This window comes from Salvia hispanica, chromosome 3 (assembly GCF_023119035.1).
Source record: "Salvia hispanica cultivar TCC Black 2014 chromosome 3, UniMelb_Shisp_WGS_1.0, whole genome shotgun sequence".
Lineage (NCBI taxonomy): Eukaryota > Viridiplantae > Streptophyta > Magnoliopsida > Lamiales > Lamiaceae > Salvia > Salvia hispanica.
The window spans coordinates 38,784,861-38,812,565 of record NC_062967.1 but is presented as its reverse complement, the minus strand read 5'-3'; the positions used below and the strand labels follow the sequence as shown (position 1 = coordinate 38,812,565).

At 37.2% G+C, this 27,705-nt stretch overlaps 3 protein-coding genes across 3 annotated transcripts; 2 read left to right on the top strand and 1 right to left on the bottom strand.

Moving 5' to 3' along the window:
• Positions 1–7,890: 7,890 nt before the first annotated feature.
• On the top strand, positions 7,891–9,960 carry LOC125215014. Its single transcript, XM_048116292.1, has one exon. It carries the CDS (start codon positions 8,061–8,063, stop codon positions 9,834–9,836), a length of 1,776 nt encoding a protein of 591 aa, XP_047972249.1. The 5' UTR covers positions 7,891–8,060; the 3' UTR covers positions 9,837–9,960.
• Positions 9,961–12,811: 2,851 nt separating this feature from the next.
• On the bottom strand, positions 12,812–17,395 carry LOC125215591 (developmentally-regulated G-protein 3). The gene is made up of 10 exons (XM_048117050.1): positions 17,214–17,395; positions 16,654–16,707; positions 16,374–16,547; positions 15,986–16,057; positions 15,104–15,163; positions 14,450–14,559; positions 13,842–14,141; positions 13,485–13,676; positions 13,280–13,331; positions 12,812–13,180 (listed from the first exon to the last, which is right to left on the bottom strand). The coding sequence occupies exons 1-10, from the start codon at positions 17,253–17,255 to the stop codon at positions 13,130–13,132; spliced, it is 1,107 nt and encodes a 368-aa protein (XP_047973007.1). The 5' UTR covers positions 17,256–17,395; the 3' UTR covers positions 12,812–13,129.
• A 2,248-nt stretch (positions 17,396–19,643) lies between these two features.
• On the top strand, positions 19,644–27,697 carry LOC125212534 (protein RNA-directed DNA methylation 3). The gene is made up of 19 exons (XM_048112735.1): positions 19,644–19,893; positions 20,410–20,657; positions 20,765–20,920; positions 21,120–21,278; positions 21,414–21,497; positions 21,920–21,987; positions 22,076–22,423; positions 22,508–22,559; positions 22,676–22,834; positions 22,932–23,075; positions 23,151–23,253; positions 23,354–23,500; positions 23,579–23,633; positions 23,741–23,799; positions 23,915–23,981; positions 24,104–24,140; positions 24,227–24,275; positions 24,811–27,267; positions 27,465–27,697. The coding sequence occupies exons 1-18, from the start codon at positions 19,683–19,685 to the stop codon at positions 27,255–27,257; spliced, it is 4,593 nt and encodes a 1,530-aa protein (XP_047968692.1). The 5' UTR covers positions 19,644–19,682; the 3' UTR covers positions 27,258–27,267; positions 27,465–27,697.
• The last annotated feature ends 8 nt before the right edge of the window (positions 27,698–27,705 follow it).

The following is a 27,705-nucleotide window of genomic DNA, read 5'->3' as shown; positions in this document are numbered from 1 at the left end:
GCAATGCATTCGGATTAATTTAATTGAGTTATAGAATTAAGTATCATTAACTGTCGAATTGAACATTTTTTTTAGTTTCTTGGTAGGAAATTGTCCCCAATTACTGGAATTAACCAGCGTATGTTGTTGACGTAATTGAACCATTAGGTCAATGAAATATTATTTTGAATATTCTTCATTCAACCTAACACATATGACTAATTTATTGTGTTCAAAGATGAGTAAATGTTTATTTGAGGCAATTTTGTGCGGATCGAATCATATCATGTTAACCTAATATATAGATTGGATAGATATACAGTACTACTACTTATTACTAAACATGCACTACATATGTATGGATAATCATAATTCATTTGTTTTTAAAACATATATAAACATGATTCCGTGTAGTGTTTGAAATATCGCATTGAATTTTCTAGTTGTATTCTCTATTTTACAAACAAACCTTTTTTAGTGCATAGAGCGAGAATGTTCGAGGCAAGAAGTTGCGAGCAAAAGAGTTCTACAAGCAACACAACAAAACAAAGCATTCAAAAGAAAATTAGCAAAAGGCATATCGATCGCAACACGGCACCAAACTGTTAAGGGATAATTTCCCTTAACAAGATTCTGGCGTCGCAATCGTGATTGGCGGAGGGATAAAATGTAGTCGCGGAAGCTTTGTTCGTCGATCAAACTGAGTACGGTTACATAATTGAAATAAAAACATGAAAATAAAATATGTATAATTATATATCGGATTGATTGAGAAACCGAAAATGTAATTTCTGAAAATTGAAGGACTAATTTGCAATTTCGGAAACCTTTTGAAAATCAGTTATTTTCAGTTAAATTCCCAACGGATGCACTGTTTCGTCAACAGCTGCATCGGTTCATCTTCTTCAAAATCTGATCAATTCTTCTGGTTCATCATCTTGAATACACATGAATTTTCTGCATACTCTGAATTTTATTCGATCAAATAACTTTGGTAGAACCACCGAAATTGATTTGATCTGAAAGTGTTTATCACGACTTTCAGATATCCGTTTTTCTGTTCTATATATTAAATCTCCCTAACAGATTGGTATCCCGTGATTAAATATGTAATGTGTTTGGTTCATGGGATTCAATTACACACTCAATCCTAAGAAATCGAACACCACCTAAAGAAATATGAGAGATATGGAAGATGTGAAATACTCTGTATCTCAAACCTTGTTCGTTTAAGGACATCAAAGCATGAAATTTATCTCTATTATTCATATTTGGTCATATTTAGGACAACTACCTTGTTCGTTTAAGGACATCAAAGCATGAAATTTATCTCTATTATTCATATTTGGTCATATTTAGGACAACAAAGCTAGCTAAGGAATGGTAATTTCTATATTTCATTCGTTAACACCTCTCTTTTAATAATTTCACAGATATACACTTTGCAGCAACAAATATACACAAATTTATTCAAGCACGGGCTGGCATAGTTTTAGCCATTCAGGGGAATAGTTTTAGATTCTCTCGTTCAGGTAGACAAATTTTACACGATTTAAAACACCACCAAATTAAATCAAACCAAATTTCAGCCTTTGCGAATTAAATTCCTTAACTTGTCTACATAAAAAAAAAACATATAGCCATAAAAATATTAACGTAATAGTTGACAAATTAAATTCTATATTTGAATTTAGTATCGATATCAACTGGATTTTCATTTATGCATAACATTTTTAGGGAAAATATATCTAAATACATTGATGCCAATTTAGAAATTGTCGGATAACCGAAATGCGAAAGTTTATGTTACTAATTGATCAGCACGATCTTAGAGTAAAGTTTAATTTAATTTAAATAATGGTGGTAGACAATGGACAACATTAGTATTGTTTTATTTAGCCGAGATAGTTGTCGTGTTGTTAACATATAGTAAAAAGTTTCATACAATTAGTTGAACATGGAATAATGATAATTAATGTAATTTTTTTGAAGGGAAGGGTGACAATATAATTATAACTAGAGAAAAACAATCACTAGGATCGAGTCGGGAGTTATAATCATACAGCCTAAAGGTGTCGCCAAATCCTATTTCCAATTAATGACTTACATAAATACTCCTATTTCGTATATAAACGTGAAAATATAAATGAATTTACCACTTAACAGTAAGCATACTAATTATATACGTGACGCATTTGTATTAATTTAAAAACTTCAACCTAGCTAGTTAGTAACTTAGTAGTTATCAAATATATTTATATGACTTCACGAAAGATCGGTGATGTGTTGGAGGTCTTCCAAGAAAAAATCATGAGAAATATCTTAGTTCCTATAAAATTTGATGGTTTAAATTTTTTAGGCAGTAATTTTAAATATGCCTAATGTTACACATAGATATAATTCTTAATATTGTCATAATTTACTCCATCTCCCCTGTTTCTCATGTAACCAATTTATGATTTTTGCTAGACACTATTTTTCCTATGTTACTCCTCCACGTACGATTTTGGTCCTGAAAAGTTCTAAAACATGTCGCATTTTAGCATATGCCAAATTTGAACCTATGTACTAGTATTATATCACATCTATATATTTACATAACTTGATCTTGATATAATAATATTGCAATTTAAATTCTAAAATTTTAGAGCACTGGAATTCTAACTATCTAACGGCACGACTTCTCTTTCCTATAGACCATACAGATTTATATAATCGATTTTATAACTAATTATTTTGTTTTTTAAGATTAAATAACTTGATCTCATTAATTGAAGAGTCAACTCCCACGCCATTCATTGCTGGCATGATACTCCAATAATAAGTAGAGAAAACAACCACAACATAGACGTATTTAAATAATTCAGCCATAGATATTCTATCTCTTTGTTACACACACCTACAAATACTACAAAACCAAAACACACTTATCAAACATTAAAATAAGTAGGGACTATCTCCAAGAAATTAGAATATTTGAGTTAAGATAAGATCAAATTGACAGCCCACTATTTCTAAGCATTCCATCCTAATTATTGCTTTGAAGTTTCTTCCTCATCTTGGACTTGACAACAAAAATTTTATTCAGATTCACTCTCATCGTCAACTATAGTACTATCTAGCTAAAATAAATCAATTTGTCAGAAAATCATAAATTCGAGCTATTATTTCCCTTTCGAGGAAGTTTCCCGGAACCACATGCTCTATGATTATTTTTTGGAAATAGCTTTCCCTTTATGTCTATGTTCCTTTATAAAACTAGTCTACTCTCCACAACTACTGTCGGAAAAACGAGGTTTTATTGATGTCAAATGATATTAAGGTCGATTTTTACGAACGCATCTTAATTAATCGAACTAGTAATAAACTTATAGTAGTGATTGATTTTTCAAGTGTAAAACTTCTATTGTCATAAAAACCGGCACCAACGAATTCAACGTTATATTTTCACCTTGCTTGTAATATAATATGATTGCCCAAAGACAATATGAGTATATTATTCAGTGAAATTATATAGGACAAATAGCTGAAAAACTAAGAAGTTTGGACTTGTTCGCAATTAACCTACAATGAAATTTTGTGGTGAAATTATATCCAATATGAAAGTCGGAAATCATACGTGCGCGTCACCTCATGTGAGTTTAACAATATCATCTATTCATAAAGAAAACGATGTCATTTGGCTGAAAAATATCAACAATGTATTACATATATGCATCTTCACAGTTGCATAATTACGAACAAATTCAAATTTCATAGTTTTTCCTCAAACTTTTTAAGTTTAAGACAAATCAAAAGTTGACTATATTTCATGATAATCACCCAATTCTAAATGTGTGCTCGATATGTATTAACAAAATAAATTACTCTTCAGTTGCCAATTCCCATTTTACGAATATTGAGGAAAATACTTACTATAATAGTTTAATAGAAAATAAAGTTTAAATAGAAACACTTTTTAGTTTTACAATAAGCTTTATTTACGTATCCATCGTTGGAATCATGGATTAAATTTGCTCGGTCGATGGACTTTGACCAAATAATAAATGTAACGAGACATTTAATTTTTCGAAATAATGCTACAGCGTCGGTCTACGTTCCGCGTAGATGATCGTAGTATATTCACTTTCTCAAATCCGACTCCTGGTGAGTGAGAAGTAGTGGATTAAAGTTGGGCACGATTGAGCTTTATCTAAGCTTGGAGTCTTGAGTGTAGGGAGCAATCAACTAGTGTTAGTTGTCCCACATTGGAAGTGAGAGCCTCTTTTGAGGTGTATAAATTAAGTGATCTACAACACTTAATAAATTCTAGTGGATCAAGTTGGGCTGAAGAGCCCACACGCGCGCACCGCCGCCCGCCGTGCCGAGCCGCGCCGGTGTTCTTGGCAATTGGTCTTTGGGCTTTGGGCTCTTGGGCCTTGCCAAGGTATTACTTTTTGGACCAACGACCTGATCAACTTGTAGAACTGCCGCCTTGCACACCTGATCAAGTTAATACTCACTTCAAGATGTACATGTCCAGATACAGCTGTTTAAGAACTATGTTTTATGATGTTTTATGATGTTTTATGATAACAGTCATCAAGGTTGTTGACCCCTGCAGGTGGATGGAGCCTATAAATAGGCTACTCATTCTAGCATTCTAGACACCAGAAACTAGAACGAACACTAGAATTCACAAGCATTCTGCATCATAAGCTCTCTCCTCTCTTTTTGCATTGTTTTCTGTCGAAAGCTCTGCTCTCGCCTTATTCCAGTTCGTCGGAGCTCGTTTCGACTGCGGTGCTGCATCGGACGAGAGGTAGCCGTTTTATCTTTGTGGACGAAACGTCAATCCGAAGAGCACTACCGGGGCGTATCTCGTCTTGCGGAAAGAGGACTCCTCGACTCGGCTAATCTTTCCTACGGTTTATTGTTTTGATTATTACGTTATAATTTCTTTTCAATTATCAATTATGTATTCCTTCTTCCGGCTAGTGTTTATCTCTTGTAATCTCACGGAATCCCCGACATTCGTAATACAAATATTGCCAAGTGATCACAACATATGATCGCTTTCGAGCTAATATTTCCCTTTCGAGGTAGTTTCCTGGAACCACTTGCTCTATGATTATTTTTAAAAATTTCTTTCCATTTATGTCAATTTTCCTTCTAGTCTACTCCCCATAACTACTTTCGGAAAAACGAGGTTTTAGAAGTCAAATGAGCGATTTTTACGAACGCATCTTAATTAAACTAACTAGTAACAAACTTATATTAGTGATCAAGTGTAAAATTTTCATTGTTATAAAAACCGGAACCAACGAATTCCACGTTATATTTTCACCTTGCTTAATACTATGATTTCCCAAAGACAATATAAATGATGAGAATATTGGATATTATGGAGTATTTATAATCAATGAAATTGAAATCATATAGGACAAATTCGCAATTATCTTACAATAAAAAAAATTTGATGAAATTATATCTAATATGAAAGCCGAGAAATTATACGTTGGTGTAACTAGGGCTGGCAAATCGTGCGGATTGGGTCGTTATCGGGTCAACCCGATAACGACCCAACCCAATAAGGGCAAACCCGAACCCAACCTGTTAAGGAAACCCCAAACCCGAACACGAACCCAACCCGCCACCTTCAAACCCGGACACGACCCGGACACGACCCGAACACGATAACGACACGAACCACTTTGGGTTGACCCGACACGATAACAACACGATATCGACCTAGACACGATAACAACACGATATCGACCTGAACACGATACCGACACGAACCACTTTGGGTTGACCCGACACGATAACAGCACGACAACAACCTAAGCACGATACCAACACGATTACATATTGCTTCAAAAAATGATCAAGACTTTAAAAAGCCATATAACATGAAGATGTTCCATTTTAAACAGCAAAACTCCAACACAATTCAAAAAAACCCAACAAAATACATAACTTTTGTTCCAAATCCTCCAGGTTTCCGGCGATGATGAGCGGCGGCGGTTTCACTTTCAGAGGTAGGAAATAGAAATATAGAAGTAGAAAATCTGGAAGACGGCGGTTGTTCGGCACTTCGGCTATTCCACAATCCACATTCTAATTTGAGAATTTCTAACCCTAATCTAATTATTTATTATTTTATTTCCTAAGTGACTAAGTCTAATAATATGAAAAATAAAAGGGTAGTGAACATGCTTTCGACTGAATTCTAAAACAAAAAATGCTTCTATAATTTTAATAAAATATTTTATTATATTTAGAAAAATATTTTACATCATGTTTGTTCTAGTTTTAACAGAAAAAATTGAAACAAGTTAAAAGAACTAAAGAAGTAAAAAGAACAAAACAAAAAAAGTGAAAATACTAATAATTAAATTAAATTAATTAAATCAAAATAAATTAATATTATCCTTTTTAAAATTTGAAGGGTATTTTATGTATACAATTTTTGTAAATTTATCTTTACTCAAAATAAAATAAAAAAAATATTAATTTTTAACGGGTTACCCGACCCGACCCGCATCCAACCCGCATCCGACCCGATTTTTTCGTGTTCTTAGTGGGTCGAGCCAATTTTGACCCGCATCCAATAAGACTTGATCCAAACCCAATAATTTCGTGCGGATTCGTGTCGGATTATCGTGTCGTGTCAAAAATTGCCAGCCCTAAGTGTAACTACATGAGTTAAACAATATCTATTCATAAAGAAAAGGATGTCATTTGCCTATTAAATATCAATAATATATTACATATATACATTGTAATTTTTTGTAGATGGATAATGTGGCAAAAAATCCAAATTTCATTGTTTTTCTTGCAAACTATGTAAGCTTCACACAAATAAAATGTTGACTGATTTTTCTGGCAATCACCCAAATATAAACGTGCGCTCTATATGCATTTCAAAATAAATTACTCTTTAATTTGCCAATTCCCATTTTACGAATATTGAGGGGAAATACTTTTACAAACTACTAATAGAAAATAAATTTTAAATTGAAACACTTTTCACTAAGCCTTAGTACTGAATTATCCGTAATAAAAATATTTTATCAATTTCAAGTAGCATTGCCATTGAAAAAAGTGATATGAAAATATGAAGGATATATATCACACACCTAAAAATACAATACGTCGTAGTCAGCTATTATTAAGTCTTCTTCCAAAATTTAAAGTTATTTTCCTTTGTGTACTTTCCACAACTACATTCGGAAAAACGAGGTTTTATTGAAATCAAATGTTTTTAAGTTCGATTTTTCCGATCGCATCTTAAAAACGAACTAGTAATACATTTTAAGTAATTGAATCTTCAATGTAAATTTCTATTGTCATAAAAACTCGGCACGAACGAGTTTCATGTTATATTTTTATCTTGCTTATAGTAAATGATTGCCCAAACACAATATGAGTATTATTGATATTATATATATACATATGAGTTAAACAATAGTACTTATCATCTATTCATAAAGATAATCAAAAGTCGTCTAAATTTCATGGTTTCTCTAGTAATCACCCAATTATAAATGTGCGCTCGATATGTATTAACAAAATAAATTACTCTTTAATTGCCAATTCTCATTTTACGAACATTGGAGTTCACATTCTATTAGAAAATAAAGTTTAAATAGAAACACTTTTTAGTTTTACACTAAATCTTACTTACTCATCCGTAATAAAAAAAAAATATTATATCAATTTCAAGTAGCATTTCAATTGAATAAAGTGATATGAAAATGTGAAGGAGATATATCACACATGATCTAAATATACAACTCCTAGTCAACTATCAAGTCTTCTTTACAAATCGCACCCTACCCCTACCCTACCCCAGCGGGCCCACCCCCACCCCATACCCCCTCCTCCCACTTGCCGGGTACACATTATAAATAGCCCACTTGCTCATCACATTACACGCACAAGACATGCATATGTACAGACATAGGTCTTTCTCCAAATTAATGTTCTTGTCCTAATTAACGGCGATGCTCAAATAGGTAGAATATCTTTATCACTCATAAATTGAGACCAAACTATACACTATTTCCCACACATATACACAAAAATCCAACACAACTATGGTGGCCGCAACCAACGGAGGCGCCGAGTTCGCCACCGGGGTCTTCGCTGCCCAAGTGATCACAGGGAGGTGGTTCATGGTATTCGCCACCACCTTGATCATGTCCGCAGCAGGCGCCACCTACATGTTTGGTCTCTACTCCCCAGAGATCAAAACATCTCTGGGGTACGACCAGACAACCCTCAACCTCCTCTCCTTCTTCAAGGACCTCGGCTCCAACGTCGGGGTCCTAGCGGGGCTGATCAACGAGGTCACCCCGCCATGGGTCGTCCTCTCGATCGGCTCCGTCCTCAACCTCTTCGGCTACGTCATGATCTGGCTAGCCGTCACCCGTCGCATCGCCCGCCCCCAGGTCTGGCACATGTGCCTCTACATCTGCATCGGCGCCAACTCGCAGTCCTTCGCCAACACCGGGGCCCTCGTCACCGCCGTCAAAAATTTCCCCGAATCCCGAGGCGCCGTCCTCGGGCTACTCAAGGGCTTTGTGGGCCTCAGCGGCGCAATCATCACCCAAATCTACAACGCCGTATACCACAACGACCCCCGCGCCCTCATCCTCCTCATCGGCTGGCTCCCGGCCGCCATCTCCTTCGTCTTCCTCCGCACCATCCGCATCATCAAGGTCGTCCGAATCCCCCACGAGCTCAAGGTCTTCTACCGCTTCCTCTACGTCTCCCTCGGCCTCGCCGGTTTCCTCATGCTCCTCATCATCCTCCAGAAGCAGCTCAACTTCACCCGCGCCGAATTCATCGCCGGCGCCGCCACCGTCGTCTGCCTAATCTTCCTCCCACTAGTCATAGTCTTCAAAGAGGAACTTTACCTCACCAACAAAAAAAACCAAGAACTATCCAATCTCCCTCCGCAAATCCAAATCGTCGAGCAAAAACCGCCGGCGCCGGCGGTGGTCACAGCGGCGGCGCCGTCGGAAAATCAAAAAATTTCCTGCTGGAATCCGGAGAGCATGTTTCATCCTCCAGCTCGCGGTGACGACTACACGATCCTCCAAGCGCTCTTCAGCTTCGACATGCTGATTCTGTTCTTCGCGACGATTTGTGGCGTTGGCGGAACCCTAACCGCCATCGATAACCTCGGCCAAATCGGAGCCTCGTTGGGCTATCCGAAGAAGAGTATTAGCACATTCGTGTCGCTGGTGAGCATATGGAATTATCTAGGGAGAGTCGTGGCCGGATTCGGGTCGGAGCATTTTCTGAAAAAGTACAAATTTCCGCGGCCGATGATGCTAACCCTAACGCTAGCGGTTTCGTGCATCGGCCATTTGTTGATCGCTTTCGACGTCCCGAACGGGCTCTACTTCGCGTCGGTGATAATCGGGTTCTGCTTCGGGGCGCAGTGGCCGCTGCTGTTCGCGATCATCTCGGAGCTGTTCGGGTTGAAGTATTACTCGACGCTTTACAATTTCGGGTCGGTGGCGAGCCCGATCGGGTTGTACTTGCTGAACGTGAGGCTGACGGGGCACTTGTATGACGAGGAGGCGATGAAGCAGCTGCGGGCTGCGGGGCGGGCTCGGGTGGAGGGGGAGGAGCTGGATTGTAACGGGGCGGTGTGTTTTAGGGTGGCGTTTTTGGTGATTGCGGCGGCGACGGCGTTCGGGGCGGCGGTGTCGCTGCTGCTGGTGGTGAGGACCAGGAAGTTTTATAGGAGTGATATTTATAAGAAGTTCCGGGAGGAGGCGGAGGCCGAGGAGGAGAGGGCGGTGGTTGCGGCCGCCGCGAATGGGAATGGTAATGGTAATGGTGCCCACGCTTCAAAGTAGTTGATGTGTTTATGTGTGTGGGCAAGAGTGAGTGAGAGATAGTTTGGTGTAATGATAGAGATAGTATATACAAATATTGGGTTGAGAAAGATTACTTCACCCGAAATGAAATTTGATTTCTGCATTTATATTTTCGTAATAGCCATTTAAAGTTAAATTCTGGTTTATCTCATAATTTTTAAAATTAGAATATTAAATTACAAAGGTCTAGCTTTCTCAATTAGTGATATTAAAAATGATATTGGTTCAATAAAATAAAAAAATAAAGAAAAAATAATGAAAAGAAACTCATTTTATTAAAATTAGTATGTCGTTTTAAACATTATCAAAAGATGATATTTTTTCCATTGGGTCATATTCTAATACTTATAGCACCCTAATCCAAAATCAAGACCGAATCTCTACCCATAAATTTTAAAATGATTGGATGAGATTAAATCTTACGAATCTCAATAAATAGTAGACAAAATATCAACAAAAGGGTAATGTCGTCATTATGTTATCATATGATAATTTTCGTTAATGTTTTTTTATATCAACATAGTGTATTATAAATATCAACAATATGACATAAGAATATCAACACTAATACAAGAAAATATCAACACATATTTATTGAGATTTTTACATGGTTTTATTAAGATTTTTTGATGTATTTGTTGATAAAAATCTGGTTATCAACATTTACGAAAACTAAAATAAAAAATATCAAATTTCATCATCCGAACGTCATCGTTGGAATCCTTATAAAATTATCTTTAGTTTGATATATTTTTTGCGCAAAAATAATTTAAATCAAGAGAGTTACGTAAATTTAAAGTTTTAAGATGATTTTAATGAGAGTGAATTGACATTAATACCCTCTAATTTTATTTATTAATTTTCTTAATTAAAATATAATCTATGCGGCATTATTTCAACCACTAGATCTTCTAATCTAATGGCTAAGATTTAGTCTTAGTTTGGAATTGCTAATTAGTTAGTAATTGATCACTCCCCTTTTTTCATAAATGAGATAATTGATAAAATTTTAAATTTTATAATTTAATATTTTAATTTCAAAAATTAGGATAATTGACCAGAATTTGACTAAATTTTATAAATTATTCTTTTTAATTGTTCTTTTAAGGGTAATCATGATTTTTGTTTTACATAAAACAAATGTTTACATATGTTTTCGGCGGTGAGTTGAGGTCCCCCGCTTTGAAAGATGGGAATGAATGGATATTTTAAGCATTCATTCATAACTTTAATTTTTTGACCATGGAAAACGCTCTAGTCCAAATTTTGGAAAATATACATCCGGACATGTCCACTTATTTATTTTCTCTCTTTCCAATATTAGACTCGGACGATTTAATTTGTTTATTAGAAATTGTAAATATGCTAATCATAAATTTAATTGCTATTTATAGACTATTTTAGCATAATTGTTTACTACTCCTATAAGTTAAAAATCACAGCTATAGGGAGTATATAAAAAAAAGAAAGGAGAAAGAACTAATCATGTCGTTTCATTTAATATTGTATGCGTTTAGTAGCATAGCATGATGTGCTATTTTAAGTGGAATAGCAGAGGATCTCCTCCCATAATATAGATCTCTAAAATGGAAGTCCAAAGGGAATCTGAAATAAATGCCGACCGACATTGAATCATCTTATGTGAGACTTCTCCGGCGATAATTCAAAATATTATCCTTCACAATTTATATTTATGGCTCCTCTATTCCATGTTTGGTCTATTTCAACTAATGTTTTTATTAGTCAATTAATAATAAAAATACGGTCAATAGCGGTATAGCACCTTAAAATTAAATAAGTACTCAAGTGTTAAATTTGATTCGAATTTTCAAATCTTATTTCTTTAATTTCAAAATTAGGATTGTCGGGTCAGTTCTTTATCTTTAAACAAAACGAATTTCATATAAATTTGTAAAAGATTACTCCTCCCAACTTAATACTACTATGTGCGTATAATACTTGTTTCAAAAATCGATTTTTACATGAATTTTTTTGTATTTTTCACTACAATTCAGATTCAGTCATAAATATGTGGATTTTCAAACATTTCTTATCGATCAGATTTATATTCTCGTAAAATTACTTAAAAATCCGCTCAGCCATAATGTAGCATTTATGCACTAATAAATAAACGTGATGGTTGCAGAGGCTTGTCCTATTTAGGATACACTTCCAAATTTATTTTGAAACTGAAGACCGCTAATTAATGTGTGCTCTCTCATCTTACATGCTTATGAGTATGTCAATGGGCAACCCTACTCGGGTTACGGGCTAATCAGGTGCGGATTAATCGAGCTGGAATTTTATCGGATCAAAGAGTATGGAATGTGCAATGGAAGCAAAGGAAGTGCCTCCCAACCGTCCTAGCTGCAATGGTTGCAATCTTCTCTCTCAGATAGCACCATGACCTTGGTGGTGGGAGACTAACTTCACGAGCCAGTCCGAATGCCAGAGTGATGCAGTTACAAACTGCAGCTGCAAAATCTCATGAAGGGATCACTGTCTAAGAGGGACATCTTAAACAAGATCAAATCATGTTGTGATTTGCTAGGCTTGGCTGGTTGCAGGGTCTCAGAGGAGGATCAGATATTGCACATATTGGGAGGTCTTGGCTCCAAGTATTCACCGTCACTTAGTGGATGTGAATGCACCATAAATTGGCTGTAATCTCAAAGCTGTCCAACACTATTTGATGAATCGGAAATCATAAGGCAAGTATATATTGAGAAAAACCTTTTTTAGTGGCAAGAGTTGTATTTGTATGTATGTAAATTGGATAATTGAAGAGGTTGAACCATGTCTACAACTCCTGAATTCAGTGTATGTTTCTCTTCAGTTTGGCTTTGCAATACACAGAAAAAAAATTCAACTATGGGAAAACATGATCAGGTTATATGCAAATGTTCAATAGGCGGCCGGGTAGATACCTCATGCCAGTTGAGGTAGCATTGAACTAAACCAAAAATGCACGAATAAATAAGATAAATGAGCATCTGTAACATGAGCCCCCCATACTGATACAACAAGGATAGATCGTCTTCAAGACACGGGAATAGAAGGTAAAAAAAACTCAAACTAGCAACATTTTCTGACAGTAATAGCAAAATTTCTATGGTTATATCTCAGAACACACCCAAAATCTATTGTTAGGCACAAATAAAATTTCACAGATCATACCATCTATCATCCGGTTCTACTTGATATGCAACTAAAGGAACACTCGACATTCAATGCAGGAACAGGTAGTAACTTGATTTGATGAAGTTCGGAGATTAAACCTTTTTGATGATTTGCACAACATCCTCATCTTCCAGTTCGTGCTCCTGTTTAGATAAAGTGGTCATATATGAATCAGCCGGTAAAGTTATCAGCAAACTGTACTGATGAAGGAGAGTCAAACATTTCAAATTCATAGAACTTACCTTTCCCACCCTCTGGGGCTTGTGTTTCGCGCTTGAACCCCAAACCAAGGCACTGCATTTAGCAACAAACTCAATGAGTATTTATTTATTTAGCACTAGAAAATTCCATGAATGGGCAAAGACATGTTAACAATCGACATTGTTGACGATGATGGACCCTCCCCCAACTCTAAATCACCGAGGTAGCTGAGAGTTGGAAACTTACTATTTATATTGCTTCAGCATGTCCTTGTGGATTCTAGTACAGAAGTCTTCAACTGTCCTTTTCTTTGATGACAATATGACTGGATCGTCATAATCGGGATTCATTCCCTTGGGCTTTGTGTATATGCGAGTTAAATTGAGATACTCCCATACTTTTTCTAAAAGGCCATCAAGGTTCCATTCCAAATGAGCACTGTAGCAATTCATTTCCACATCACATGAATAAAAGTGGGATAGTTAGAGACTCGTCATAACGTGAAGATGATCTAGATCTCCTTAAAACATTCTGGACTTAAGCCCAAAAATCATTCCATAACTGAATAAGTACAACACTGACAAAAATTTGACGGGGAAGTACCTGATTGGGCAATAATGTGGAAGTTTGTCCAAAATCTCCAGCTCTTCAAGTGTAATCTGATCAATTTTGTTCACAACATAGATGCAAGGCATGTATACCCTACTTCCCTCAATGACATCTATGAGATCATCTGCTGTTGCATCATATCGGAGACTGATATCAGCATTGTGTATCCGATATTCTCCACAAATTGCTTTCACTGTGTCGAGGTCAAGATTTGTGTTGGTAACTGTGGATGTAAGATTGATTCCACCCTTATCTTTCCTCCGGAAAGAAAGATTTGGTGGTTCTTTGTTTAATCTGTTAGCAAATAACAGGAAACAGAAGAGTTTAATTGTTAAGGGATGGCAAAAGAATATAAAAATATCAACATACATTCATCATAACCTCGCACTTCATGCCCTATCAGCAAATAAAAACAAGTTATGCAATTATTATAAGGTCCCAGTAACATTATTCTCCATATTGCACAAGATGGCACAATTTAAGTCACGCAGGTCTTGTGACCAGCATGCAACAAATAGCTTCATACAGTATGCTGTAGCAGTTATATGTTGGTAATAGATAACTCTGTTAAAAATGAAGTAGGTCAACAATTCACATGTTACCTTATGCCAAATCCCTCAAGCTCCTTCTCTATCAGGCGTTTATGAGTAATTGGTTTTATTGCATCCAAGACAATGAGGATGCAGTTACATGTCCGGGCAGTACTGATAACCTGATTTAAGAGACCAGATTCAAAAATTAGTTAAAGAATAAGTATCAAGACCATGTCCATGAATACATCATCTTGGCCAGTAAAGTGTTGCAGAAAAGAATAAAAGAGGAACATTTAACTGTCCAAACTCTAAAGTAGATTGGAAGGAAAAGGCTTCACATGAAAAACATAATATATGAATGGTCTACATAAGATAACTATTAGCTATAGGGAACACACAAACAATGAACCCCTTGTGTTAGTTTCTTGAGGTGTATTTTACTTCAGTTTCACATCATCACTCAGTGAACCTTCTTACTTCTCTAGAAGCATGAAGAATATTGCAGTGTATTAGGAGGAAAGTTGAGTATCTAAGCTTACATAGCTAATGCAGGTAATTCCAAGGTAAAGTGGTAAACCATGAAAAGGAATAGGAGGATGGAATATAAGATGCATTTTCATCAGCAAATCAGATGCCCAACTTCATGGAATTGCATGAAACCACAAAGAGAGATTAATAAACACCGAAAAATCAAACTTCTCATAGCAGCCAGTCGAATATTACCTGCCTACCTCTACCCTTTCCGTCTTTGGCACCCTCGATAATACCAGGAAGATCTAGGAGCTGCCAGAAACATGAAAACAATAAAATAGAGTATTAGAAGATTCAAACTCAGATAGCTTTTCCTGGACATTCAAAAGCAATTCTACAACAGCAAAAGCAGAGATAATTAGAGGCTTATAACACATTATTCTAATTAAACTTGCTCATGGAAATCTGAATTACATATACGTCCGTTAAAAATTATAGTTATAAAAGTGGTTATTGATCAAATTGCGAACATCAAAAGGCAAGCATCAAGTGAAAAAATACTTGCAATAAGAGAATGATTTACTCACAGACAACAACATGTGCTCAATCAAGGATCATAATGGAAGACATGGGACAAGTGGATACTGTCATATTATTCTTTTAATATAGTACAACCTAACAAGATATTAACTTCCACAAGTTCAATTAATCTGAACAACACACACAACCAAAATTTGATATAGCAATTCAATGTTAAACAAGGTTTTGTCTATTATACAAGAGGAATTAGTGCTTATAAAACAGATAATGTTTCTTGACTGTAGTAAATGATGTTAGCAAATGCAAAACAAAAGATAATAACAAATACGAGAACTTAAACCCAAGGGCATGTTTTCCAAATTAAAATTATCCAGTTGATTACCCAAGTTCCTCTGCAAAGTACAGAGTATATCATTTGTGAGCTACATGCAAAAAATTAACTAGGGTGAAAATGAAATACTCATGAAAGTAAAAGCATGCCAAAAGGCCAAGCAATATTGTTATGTGTTTAAAAAAGGGTTCATGTTCTGACTTTACAACTTACAAGATAACCAAAATCAAGATTAAGACCATGGTAATGATAATTGATAATACCTGAATTTTGGCTCCTCGGTATGTGATTACACCAGGAATGCAAGTTAAAGTTGTAAATTCATATGAAGCAACCTGCAATTCAAGATTTTAAAAAAAAAACGGGTAAGGGAAGCTCAATGGGACTTTGGCAACTAGAATCATAACTGCTATGTTTTGTACTTTTCTTATTCCATTTCCATGAGTATTTCTATTGATCGGACAAACATGTCAAGTGTATTGCTTCTATACATCTTTATAGTAAGGAAGACGCCAATTCTAAATTCCGAGTATAGCCATAATGCCATTAGTCATACATCATCAACTAAAATACAACAAAACCGTCATTAATTTAAAGAGAACTGTATGCCTCAGATAATATCTAGAATTAGAACATTGAATAATTATGAACCTCGGAAAAAGTTCCAGTTAATTTGTTCAAGAGTGTTGATTTCCCAACTGAAGGGAAGCCCACAAGCCCAACTCTTGAATCACCACTTTTTGTAACGTCAAAACCTTCTCCAGCGCCACCACCTCCCTTTGAGGTCGGTGTGAGAATTTCTCTCCGAAGCTTAGCAAGTTTTGCCTGGAAACCAATCAAACATTCACAGAATGAAATTAGCAACTTCAAAATCAAACAGACACCAACGAAAAGCCTAAAAATGCAAATCAACAGATATGGTGGAGCTTACCTTCAACAGGCCAAGATGATGAGCAGTGGCTTTGTTCTTCTGAGTTCTTGCCATCTGCAACAGGACACATAAAACATAATTAACACTCCTAAACCACTCAGTATTACTTATGAACCAACTATAATAAGCATGCACAAGAAGAAAATTTCGAACTTCACAACCACTGATGGCAGAAAAATTTAACATATATTTTCAGCAGCTAACCACACCATTGAATGCCTTGCTGCAACAAAAATCATTCATTCTAAAAAAATAAAACATCATACGCTGCCACTCCAACTGCTACATGATTTTGTGGGGATAATAATAAGCCAGTCAGCTAAAAGACATAGTAAAAGAAATATCTTTTACATCAATTTTTCCAAACCATTCCCAAAATAATCCATTTTGCAATTGGAGCACCAAGTACTGTTCGTTACAACAATAAGTATTCGAATTAAAAAAAATATACTAGGAACCAAAAATTAAGGCACCGATCATCTTAAAACAACCAACCAATCGAAATCGAGGCTGAGCACAACAATGGAAGTTCTAAATAATGCACTGATTATCCTAATTACCTCATCTTCGATGTCCTTGATTTTCTGCATAACCGTCGCCATTTTTTCTGAGAGCGATAAACCCCAAAGTGGACGGCGTTAGTCGGGGAGCGATAATCCGTGACGGAGCGAATTTCGCCGGAGCTCAAGAAGGAGGAGAAGAAAAAACCTGAATTTCACTCTCAACCAAATGGGCCCTAAAAATGGAGAAAATTCTAGAAATTGGAATGGTGTTTACTATATGGGCCTATGGGTGGTTTAAAAATCCAAAGCTTCCCAAACTGAGCAAGCCCAATGTTTTTATTTTTTGGTTCTTTTAATTAATAGTAGTACAAAGAAATGTTATCCTTCTATTATGCATTACATTAATTCGTGTTGTTTGAGTAGTCTCAAACTAAGAATCAATTACTTTAATCACAAATAATATATTAGGAAAAGATTGGGAAAATAAATTCTATGATACTTGATGTTGAATGAACAAAAGGCTTTCGAAATTGAAAGTATAGAATCATAACATGACTATAGAATTATATGTGAAGTTAACATTTCGGAGCTAAAATATATACGCAAACCAACTAGGTGGTGGAGATTGGAACGTTAAGAGTTAGGACATCACTATGTAATACAAAAAAAAAATGAAGTGCTAACTTAACCCCAAGCAAATACGTGTTATAACAATATTATCAATTAGTTCGGCCATGATTAACTTAATCAAATCAGCAAATTGGGTGCAGAAGAACTTGCAAGTAACGTGAAAAATAAAGTTTCCTTTGCGCTAACTTTGATGGTGGGAGTGGAACAATCTCAATAAGGTATTCTACAATATGAACATAAGGTAGCCTATATTTCAAGTAATTATTGGAGGAATAGCACCCTAAAAAATTAGGGGAATACATCACTGATGGGAAAATAATGTGTGGGTAGAGAATTGACGGGGACAAATCGGTCTATGGTAGATTCCAAACTTTCCCATTCTTCGTGATTGTCCACAAAAACATGATTAAACTAGTTTAGGGTTATTCACAACACCGAAATTACAAATAAAAAATTAAATAGGTCACAATAACTAGCTCAAGTTTGAGAGTAGTGTTACGTTAATCAATCAATCAATCATGCTATAGGTACACCAAAATACTAGTATTCCTATTGTTCTACATATGGTTTACTATTGTTCTAGATATGGTTTTATTGAAAGATTGAAAAACTCCGGTCGTAAAAGTTAAAATAAAAAATAATGTACTAGGATTATTCAATCTTTCAATGGATAATAGATCCACCTAACTTAAATAAGGCTGCTATGATTTTTTATTAGCAAATTTTACATTGACATAGAACGAATATGTGATATCCACTCAAGTTTTTTGTATGCGGTGACAACTCGCAATTCCTATCTCTGTGCGCATTAGACAAATTACAACTTCATGCAACATTTTCATTTGAAGATTATGTGACAATAACTTGCATGAATTTGTGTTCAGAGCCTTTGTCCTAGCGGCAATGAGCTAAGACATCAATGTATGAGGTGCTGAGTTCGAGCCCTCTTGATCTCAGTTGTAATTTCTTCCTTTCTAGGAAAAAAAAACTTGCATGAATTTGTCAATTGTTAGGAAATTTGGTAAAGTCGATTTATTCTCTTTCTATTTAGATTTAGACTCATTCCACTAAGTTTTTGTAAATCGTGTTTGTTCGTATTGTGATATAGATATCTTATTATCGAATGATTTTAATATGCATGAAAATCTTATCCATTTTTTTCCTCATATTTATCTTACTTTACCTATTTTTTCCTTTTTCTCTTTTACTTTACCTATTTTGTTAGTATTATATGGTACTACTTCTTCCGTCTACAAAAAAATATTCTCATATTACCATTTTGGGATGCTCATAAAAAATAGTTTCATTCAAAAAATGAAAGGTTTACCTCTCATACTTTATCCAACCATTCTCCTCCTATATTCTATATTATACCCATTTTATCTCTTACTTTATCAATTTTTCATTAAAACGCGTGCCGTCTACCATTGAGATCATTTTTTTATGGATGGAGGGAGTTATATGTAAATGTCGTTCGCTTGTTATGACTCATTATCATAGGAATATCCTTTTAAAATTAAATTATGAGATTATTTATCTCTAAAATGAAGTGCGCATCATCTTCTATAATAAATACCATATGGTTCACTATCAAAATCTAATTTTAGATGAAACACATATGGTTCATTATTTAAAATTAGCAGTGAACACATGAAATGGAAAAAGTATTACTAGTACGTATTTAATAAAGTTATGTAGCACTCATAAAGTGTGAAGTACTACTACTATAAAGTAGGAGTATAGAATAATTGAAGTTGCTTTGAGAGTAATTGGGCCCAAATATTTTGAATCCCATAAACGGATCAGGCCCGACCCGAATCATTCGCCCCATAAAATTTGTTCAGAGCCTCTTCGATTATCGCTCTCACACACTCAATTCTCTCTCTACACACGCAGATGGTTTCAGCTAAAGGCAAGGAGAAGGCAACTGATTCCGACGGAAAGGGGAAGAGGAAGTGGACGGCCGACGATGACAAGACCGGGCGGAAACGGAAGTACCCCGGCGTGGCTCAGTACATCGATATCTCCGCCTACCGGGACGACAAAGGGGAAGATTCCAGCGAGGACTCCAGCGAAGATTTCAGCGACGATTCCGGCTACGACAGTGGTAATTGATCCCTCGAAAATGAGATTAGAGATGTATTTCTGTTTATTGATTGTCCCTTCAGTGCTGCATTTGCTTGTATTCGTCTGATTTTGTGCTTTTTAGGAGAATCGACGGAAATGTGGGTTTCTTAGTGTGGCGTCCTTTTAGGGGTTTTGTGTTTCGTTTTTATGATTGGACTGTGGGAGCGTGGGTGATGAAATTAAAGGTGATTTCTAGTTTAGTTTTGAATTTAAAGTTGTTCAGTTTTTTTTTACCTGAAGAGAAATGGATTTTTGGTTCTTTTGAGCTGTAATTGAAGTTTAGCTGTGCTAATATTTATGCATGTTAGTTTTGAATGACTTCTACTTCATTGTGAATGTGGTTCTACTGTATATTGATCAGTTTGAGATGTAGATGTGTATTTGCGACCTGATATTGTAGGTAGCACCAACTTGTATAGCTCTGTATGCGTACACACCCTTAAAGATGAATGCTTCTCTTTTCATTTAGATGTTTTATTCTTAAATCATGAAACAGAAACATTTGAGGATGTATCTGGCTCAAAGTTTAAAGTGAACAATGATCCCGGGAAAGCATCTTACCATTCTGAAGTTAAAGAAGAAGTGATGAGTGAGGAAGAGTACGATCGGATGATGGAAGAGAGATACAAACCTGGAAGTAGTTTTGTTACTTATGCAGAAGATGGTTATGATAAGCAAAATACCGTTGAAAGCATTTATGTGCCATCTTCCAAGGATCCAACGATATGGAAAGTCAAATGCATGGTAGATGCTGTCATGTTTGGTGTTGCATTATACTATAATATTTACAAGCTTATTAGCGTTTGTGTCTTTTATATTTACTTTTCATTTTTGCTTCCTTTTCTGCCTAGGTTGGACGAGAGAGGCACTCAGCAGTCTGTCTTATGGAAAAATTTGCGGACATGACACAATTGCAAAATAAGCTGCAGATAGTGTCTGCATGTGCACTCGATCATGTGAAGGGTTTTATTATTGTGGAAGCTGACAAGCAGCAGGATATATATGAGGTTTCTTCTTGCTCTTTTCTACAATCGTTTCCATCCTATTGGCTGGGTTGGCATGGGGAGATGTTTTATTTGTTTGCTTGCTTTCTATCTACATTAGTTCAGTGTAGCATTTGCCAGCCATGCATGCACTCTTAATGACTATTATGTCTTAATATGCACTTATTTACTTATATATCTGACACACTTCTTAAAACTACAGGCATGCAAAGGTCTTTCCACCATATATTTGAGTAAAGTCACAGCCGTTCCGATTAACGAAATCTCGCGTCTATTAACAGTTAGAAGCAAGTCTAGTGCAATAACAAAAGACATGTGGGCCCGTGTGAAGAGCGGGAGATACAAAGGTGATCTGGCAAAGGTATAATATTTCCCATATTGACTCTTTAAGCTTTCTTGGTTATTATCTAGTATCTATCTATTATATGTTTATATTGCTATCTTTTAAGTTTTTAAGTTAGGCTATTTTTTGCAATGTCACCCATCCTGCTTGTAGGTTGTTGCGGTGAATGATGAACGGAAGAAAGTCACTGTGCAACTGATACCAAGGATAGATCTAAAATCATTGGCTGAAAAATTTGTAAGTCTTTTTTTTAAGCTAAATTTTATATGCGCTGAGGTGTTGCTCATCTCTCACTTCTTGACACACACGCAAACACACACACACATATATATGTAGATGTTTATTTATATGTGTATATGGTATGCAGATATGTAATGCACCTAATATCTGAATTAGATTTCACTTTCCTCATTTCAGTTTCTTGTGTTCCCTTTGATTGTGTTTTCCTTGTAATCTATGAAAAATTTACTTTTCTTTCTTGTGGTGTGGTTGTTTTCTAAATGAGAGTTAATGCAATTCTCCTTCCTTTTTGGTGCAATTTTCTCATTCCTTGTTTCAGTATGTCATACAGTATTTGTGGAAGAAACTGCGCTCTTGAGTAGTTGAGCTGTGTGTTATCGACAGTGAGTATTTTCTCATGTGTTTAATATGTTCCGTAGGGTGGAGGAATTCCTTCTAAAAGAACAGCCGTCCCTGCACAGAGGCTGATTACCCCTAGCGAGCTTGAGTAAGTTACTGAGTACCAATTTTTTATATATTAAGAATCTTCAATCTTTCTCCTGGTTTCTTAGACTTGTTTTTTATCGTATGTCCAGGGAGTTCCGTCCTCTTATTAATATTCGGCGAGACCGCGATGCTAACATGACGTTTGAAATTCTTGATGGGATGATGCTGAAGGATGGCTATCTGTACAAAAAGATAGCAATGGACTCATTGAGTTTTTGGGGTATAGTGCCAACTGAAGATGAGCTCTTGAAGTTTGAGCCAGCAAAGAAGGATGAATCTACTGACGTACAGTGGCTTACACAACTTTTTGGTGAGAAGAAAAAGAAGGAAGTCAAGCGTATTAAGCCTGACAAAGGGAAAGGGGGTGGAAAAGGAGAGGGATCCTCTAGTGCCAATGCCGAAAATGATTTTGAATTGCACGACCTTGTATTTTTTGGGTACATCTCTGACTACTATCATGCGATGTGATGGGTTTAACTGGTGCCTTCTTTGACATGCTTTGCACTCAATTGTTTTGGCAGTCGGAAGGATTTTGGTGTTGTAATTGAAACACAGAAGGATGATACTGTCAAGGTTTGCGCTCTGCATAATTCGTAACCTTTTGTCTATCAAGACTCTTCTCTTTGTCTTTCTGTATCTGTGCTTTCAGCCTCTTCTGCACCTTCTGATTGTCCCCCTTTACGTTTCAGGTTATAAAAGAAGGTTCAGAAGGACCACTAGTTGTCAATGTTAAACAAAGTGAGCTGAAAATTGCATCATTTGACAGAAAATTATTCACTGTGTTGGATCAACACTCAAATACTTTAACAGTCAATGATGAAGTTCGTGTTTTGGATGGTCCATTGAAGGTTTAGCAGTATTTACTAACTAGATATTTTGAAGTGCTACTTTGTTGGTATTTTATGAGGTAGTGTAAGCATTTACTTGTTACATAATGAATTGCAGGGTAGAGAAGGCATTATTAAAAAAATCTATAAAGGGGTACTGTTTTTGTATGATGAGAGTGAACAGGAGAATAATGGCTACATATGCATCAAAGCACAAGTATGCGAGAAAGTCAATCTTTCTGGTGATGACCCAAATGAAAAGGTTTGTACACATGAAGTGCTGCAGCATGATCTCAATGCTTTATCTTCAACACTTATACTTGCCTTTTGGTTACAGGAAGGTGAGCCAGAACCTTCAGGTTTTGCAGATTTGTTGTCTTCCCCAAAATCTCCACTGTCTCCTGATAAATCTTTGCAAGAGAAGGATAGCAAAAGCAACTGTATGTTGGAAACTTATCTCTGTACTTTACTCAGCATGCATTATAATTTTAAGTTTTTCTGCTGTCGGTCCAACTGGTGCTCACACTGTTATCAATGCAGTTGCACGTGATGATACTGGGATGTTCTCTGTTGGCCAGTCATTACGAATCCGTGTAGGCCCTTTAAAGGGTTATATTTGTCGAGTGTTAGCTGTTCGTCGGTCTGATGTCACAGTGAAATTGGATTCTAAGCATAAAATTATTACTGGTATGATGCTAAAACTTGGATTATCTTATTAATATATGTAACACTGATCCTCAATCTAATAGTGTCTTCTATTCTTAGTGAAAAGCGAGCATTTGTCTGAAGTTCGCGAAAGGAATCCTGCCATCGTAAAGGGGTACTGTTGATTCCTTTTAACTTTAAAGATTTCTTTTGTTTCTCTATGCGATTATTGTATTTGGCGTGTATTGAACTACCCTACTTTGGTGCGTTGCTTCTGAACAGAGAGGATTCCGGGTCTGTAAAACCATTTGATTTTCTTGGTGGACAGGACGGTTCAAGAGGTAAGTGTTTTTTGTTGCAGTACGACTTGCACATTGTCTATTGTCTGCTTTCTTATAACATTTGCCTTTCGTACCTTTGTCACATCTGTGGCATAAATACCTATATGTTCCAAAGACTGGATGGATGCGGCGCCATTGTCAACAGAGGACAATCAATGGAATGCAGGCGGATCTATGGGAAGGTTAAGAGCCAACTTATACCTATCCTTAATTCCTTTTCTATATCCTAACTTATACCTGTCCTTAGTTCCTTGGTGGTTATTTTTCCTAGCATTAAGCTAATAACAATGGCATTCCCTAGCAGGTCTTCGTGGTCTTCTGTTCCTTCCTCTGATGCCTCTGTGAGTTGGAGTATTTCATCTTTATTTTGAAAACAAAGTGCGATTAATTTTGCTATCGAATAATTATGTTGCTCTAAATTTTACAGATCCCCAAGGAATCTGGTTCCAGTGATCCTGCAGATAATCCTAAGAAAGGTATCTGTAGTGTTATACCATAGCTAACTTCTGTTTTTTGGAACTTGGTCACAGATTCTGAAATGCTAACTTAAACTCTTAGTAAGAGGCCTGCATCTCTTCAATGGAACTTAAACTATTCAATTTTTTAGGCATGAGAAATCCGTATAAGTGAGTTAGATGACAAAAAAAACCCATGTTAGATATGGAATTTATTTATGCTCCAATACTTTATCTAACATACCAATGGCAAGCATATGAAATAATGAAGGAATGGAATTTATTCATGCTTCTGGATATTGAGAAAAGATTCATTACAAATCTGGACTAGATGTTGGTTAGTTCTGCTGGTTCACTAATTGTTCATTCACAATCAGCATTTTTGTGGTAACCTTCTTGAGTTAGCCTTTAAAAGTTTTCTTTCTGTCAGGAGTCTGGTTCTAGCTGAGGGTTGCTTCCTTCACTTTATGTCATAATTTAAATGGAATGTGCCAGCATGTGATTGCTAGAAATTAATGCTCTTAATTCATGTTCTTTTGTGTTCAATCTGTTGCAGAAGAATCTTCTTGGCAATTAAAAGAGACTCCAAACCAGAGTTCTTCATGGGGTGCAGCTGCAACCAACACTGGAACAGGCTGGGGCAAAGCTGTTGAGCCTCAATCACGCAGTTCTGGTGAAGCATTAAAAGATGATTCTTGGGGCAAAGCTGCAGAAAAGTGGAACAGCGGAGGTGATGCTTCTGCTAGTAAAGCGGTCTGGGGTCAGACTGCTGTTTCATCTGGGAAACAGATCGGTGGAGATCTTGATCAACCAGAAACAAGTGCATGGGGTAGCGCAGGCGGTACATCGAATGTTGATGCAGTTGGTTGGGCAGTGCCAGCTGCTGATAAGCAAGAAAGTCAGAGTAAAGGCTGGGCTACTGGAAAGGGGGGTGATGATGTTACTGACAACTGCCAGAATGACAGTTGGAATAAACCGAGTTCTGTTTCTGCTGATGGTGGAACTTCTTGGCCGAAGCAGGACAATAAGTCATCATGGGGAAAATCAGAGAGCACACCTTCATGGAGCAAGCAGGATGGTGGATCCTCATGGGGAAAGAAAGAGGATGCATCCCAAGAAATGAGCTGGGGAAGTCCAAAGACATTTGATTCAGGTCGTGGTTCTGGGGGAAGGAGTGGCCGAGGAGGTGGTCGTGGAGGAAGGGATAATTATGGGAGGGGAAGATCTTTTGGTCAGGATCAGTCAAGTAGCTGGAGTAAAGAAGGTCAATTTGGTGGGTCAAACGATGTTGGGAAAACTACAAGTTGGAGCAGCAACCCAGCAGGTGGTTGGGGAAATCCTGTGCCTGATGAGGGCAGTAAGGGTAATGATGGATGGGGTAAACAAAATGTGTCTGGGAATAGTGAAGGATCAGCATGGAATCAAGGATCTAATGCAAATAAGGATGTTGATGGGCAGGGGTGGGGTAGCACAAATGCTGAAGGGGATAACAAGTCCAGTGGCTGGAATGTAACCGAGCAAACTGGTGCAGCTGGTAGTGGTGACAGTAGTTGGGACAAATTACAGAAGCCAAATGAAAATAACAAGTCTTCCTGGAATGCTGCAGCCACTTCCTTGGATGGGAAACCAAATGAAAATAACTGGGGAAGTCAGAAAGCTTCTGAGGAAAACAGTGGTTGGAATCAGAGTTCTGCAGGCAATGGAAACGGTGGGTCAAGCGGATCATGGAATGTTGCAAAGAATAATGACAGTTCATCTGGTGGATGGAAGAATAATGATAGTTCATCTGGTGGATGGAAGAAAAATGACAGTTCATCTGGTGGATGGAAGAGTAATGAAGGTTCATCTAGTGGATGGGGTCAAAGCAACTGGTCAAATAAAAATGGTACATCTGATTCTGCTGGGAACCAGGATGGTACTTGGAGTAGTAAAGGCAATTGGAACTCAGGTGGTGGCTTTAATGACCGTAACAATCAAGATGATGGCGGAAGAGGTGGAGGTTGGAGAGGTCGGGGTGGGAGAGGCGACCGTGGTGGTTTCCGAGGGAGAGGTGGATCAGACAGTGGTGACTTTGGGGGTAGAGGTGGCCGAGGCAGGTATGGAGGTGGAGGATCTGATAGGGGAGGATATGGTGGTAGAGGTGGGTCTGACAGAGAGGGGTTCCGGGGAAGGGGTGGCTTTAGGGGCAGAGGAAGAGGTGACTGGAATAACAGAGAAGATAATTCAAATCAGGACAGATCCTCTAGCTGGGGTAGGGGTTCAAACAATGGTGGTGAGGGGTGGAAGAGCTCTGGAAATGCTAGCAGTTGGAAGCAGGGAGACGGTGGGGGTTCAAACAATGGCGGTGAGGGGTGGAAGAGCACTGGAAATGCTAGCAGTTGGAAGCAGGGAGATGGTGGGGGTTCAAACAGTGGCGGTGAGGGATGGAAGAGCACTGGAAATGCTAGCAGTTGGAAGCAGGGAGATGGTGGGGGTTCAAACAATGGTGGAAATAGTTGGGGTTCGAGCTGGAACCAACCAAAAGATAATGCTCAAACTGGGGGGTGGGGCAAGACTAATGAATCTAGCAAGGATGCTGTGCAAAGTGGTGCTGGAGGTAGTGGCTGGGAATCAGTTGGTGCTCCAGCTAAGGAAGTATCCGGCTGGGGTACACCACCTGCTAAGAAGGAGACAAGCGGCTGGAAGACTGATGAAACTCCGACTTCAGCTGATACGAAGGAGAAAGCAACAGGAAGCTCTTGGGGAGCCCCCCCAGTAAATAGTAACTCTTCAGGAGGCTGGAGCAAACCAGAAACTACTGATGGAGTGCAAACTGGTGCATCTTCTAAAAGTGAAGGACCATCTGATTCGTGGAGTAAACCTGCAACGGGTGCCTGGGGGGGAGCTCCCTCCACAAACACTAATTCTACTAAGGACGACGAACCATCCGGTCCATGGGGTAAAGCTGCAACCAGCACCTGGGGTAGTGGAAGCGGAAGTGGAAGTGGCAAAGGTGGCTGGTGAGAGTATCGAGGTAATCGCAAGACCTTAACGCCACTCAAATAAGACCATATGGGCTTTTCTGCATATCTTAGCTTTTGATTATGCTCTCTTGAGTACTTTTCCGATTATAAAACTTGGTATCTTTCTATGAGTGGCCAGATACATTTTGAGATAGATTCTTTCTATGGAATTATATAACTGACAATTTACATTTCTATTTTGGTACAGGTATTAGATGACTGGAAAGAGCTGGAATGTCACACCTCTATATTAACCATGCTATTTTATGTTATGGGACTATCATGACCAGTTTAGTAAATTTAAGACTTATCAAATTTGGACATGGCTTAGTGTTGTCATGACTAAGTGATTAACCGCGCAACGCTTTTGGTAATTAAAGAATATATGCGCTTTGTATTTATCCTTAATTCTGAATTAAGTTCTGATCTTTTGTTGGTTCATTTATGGT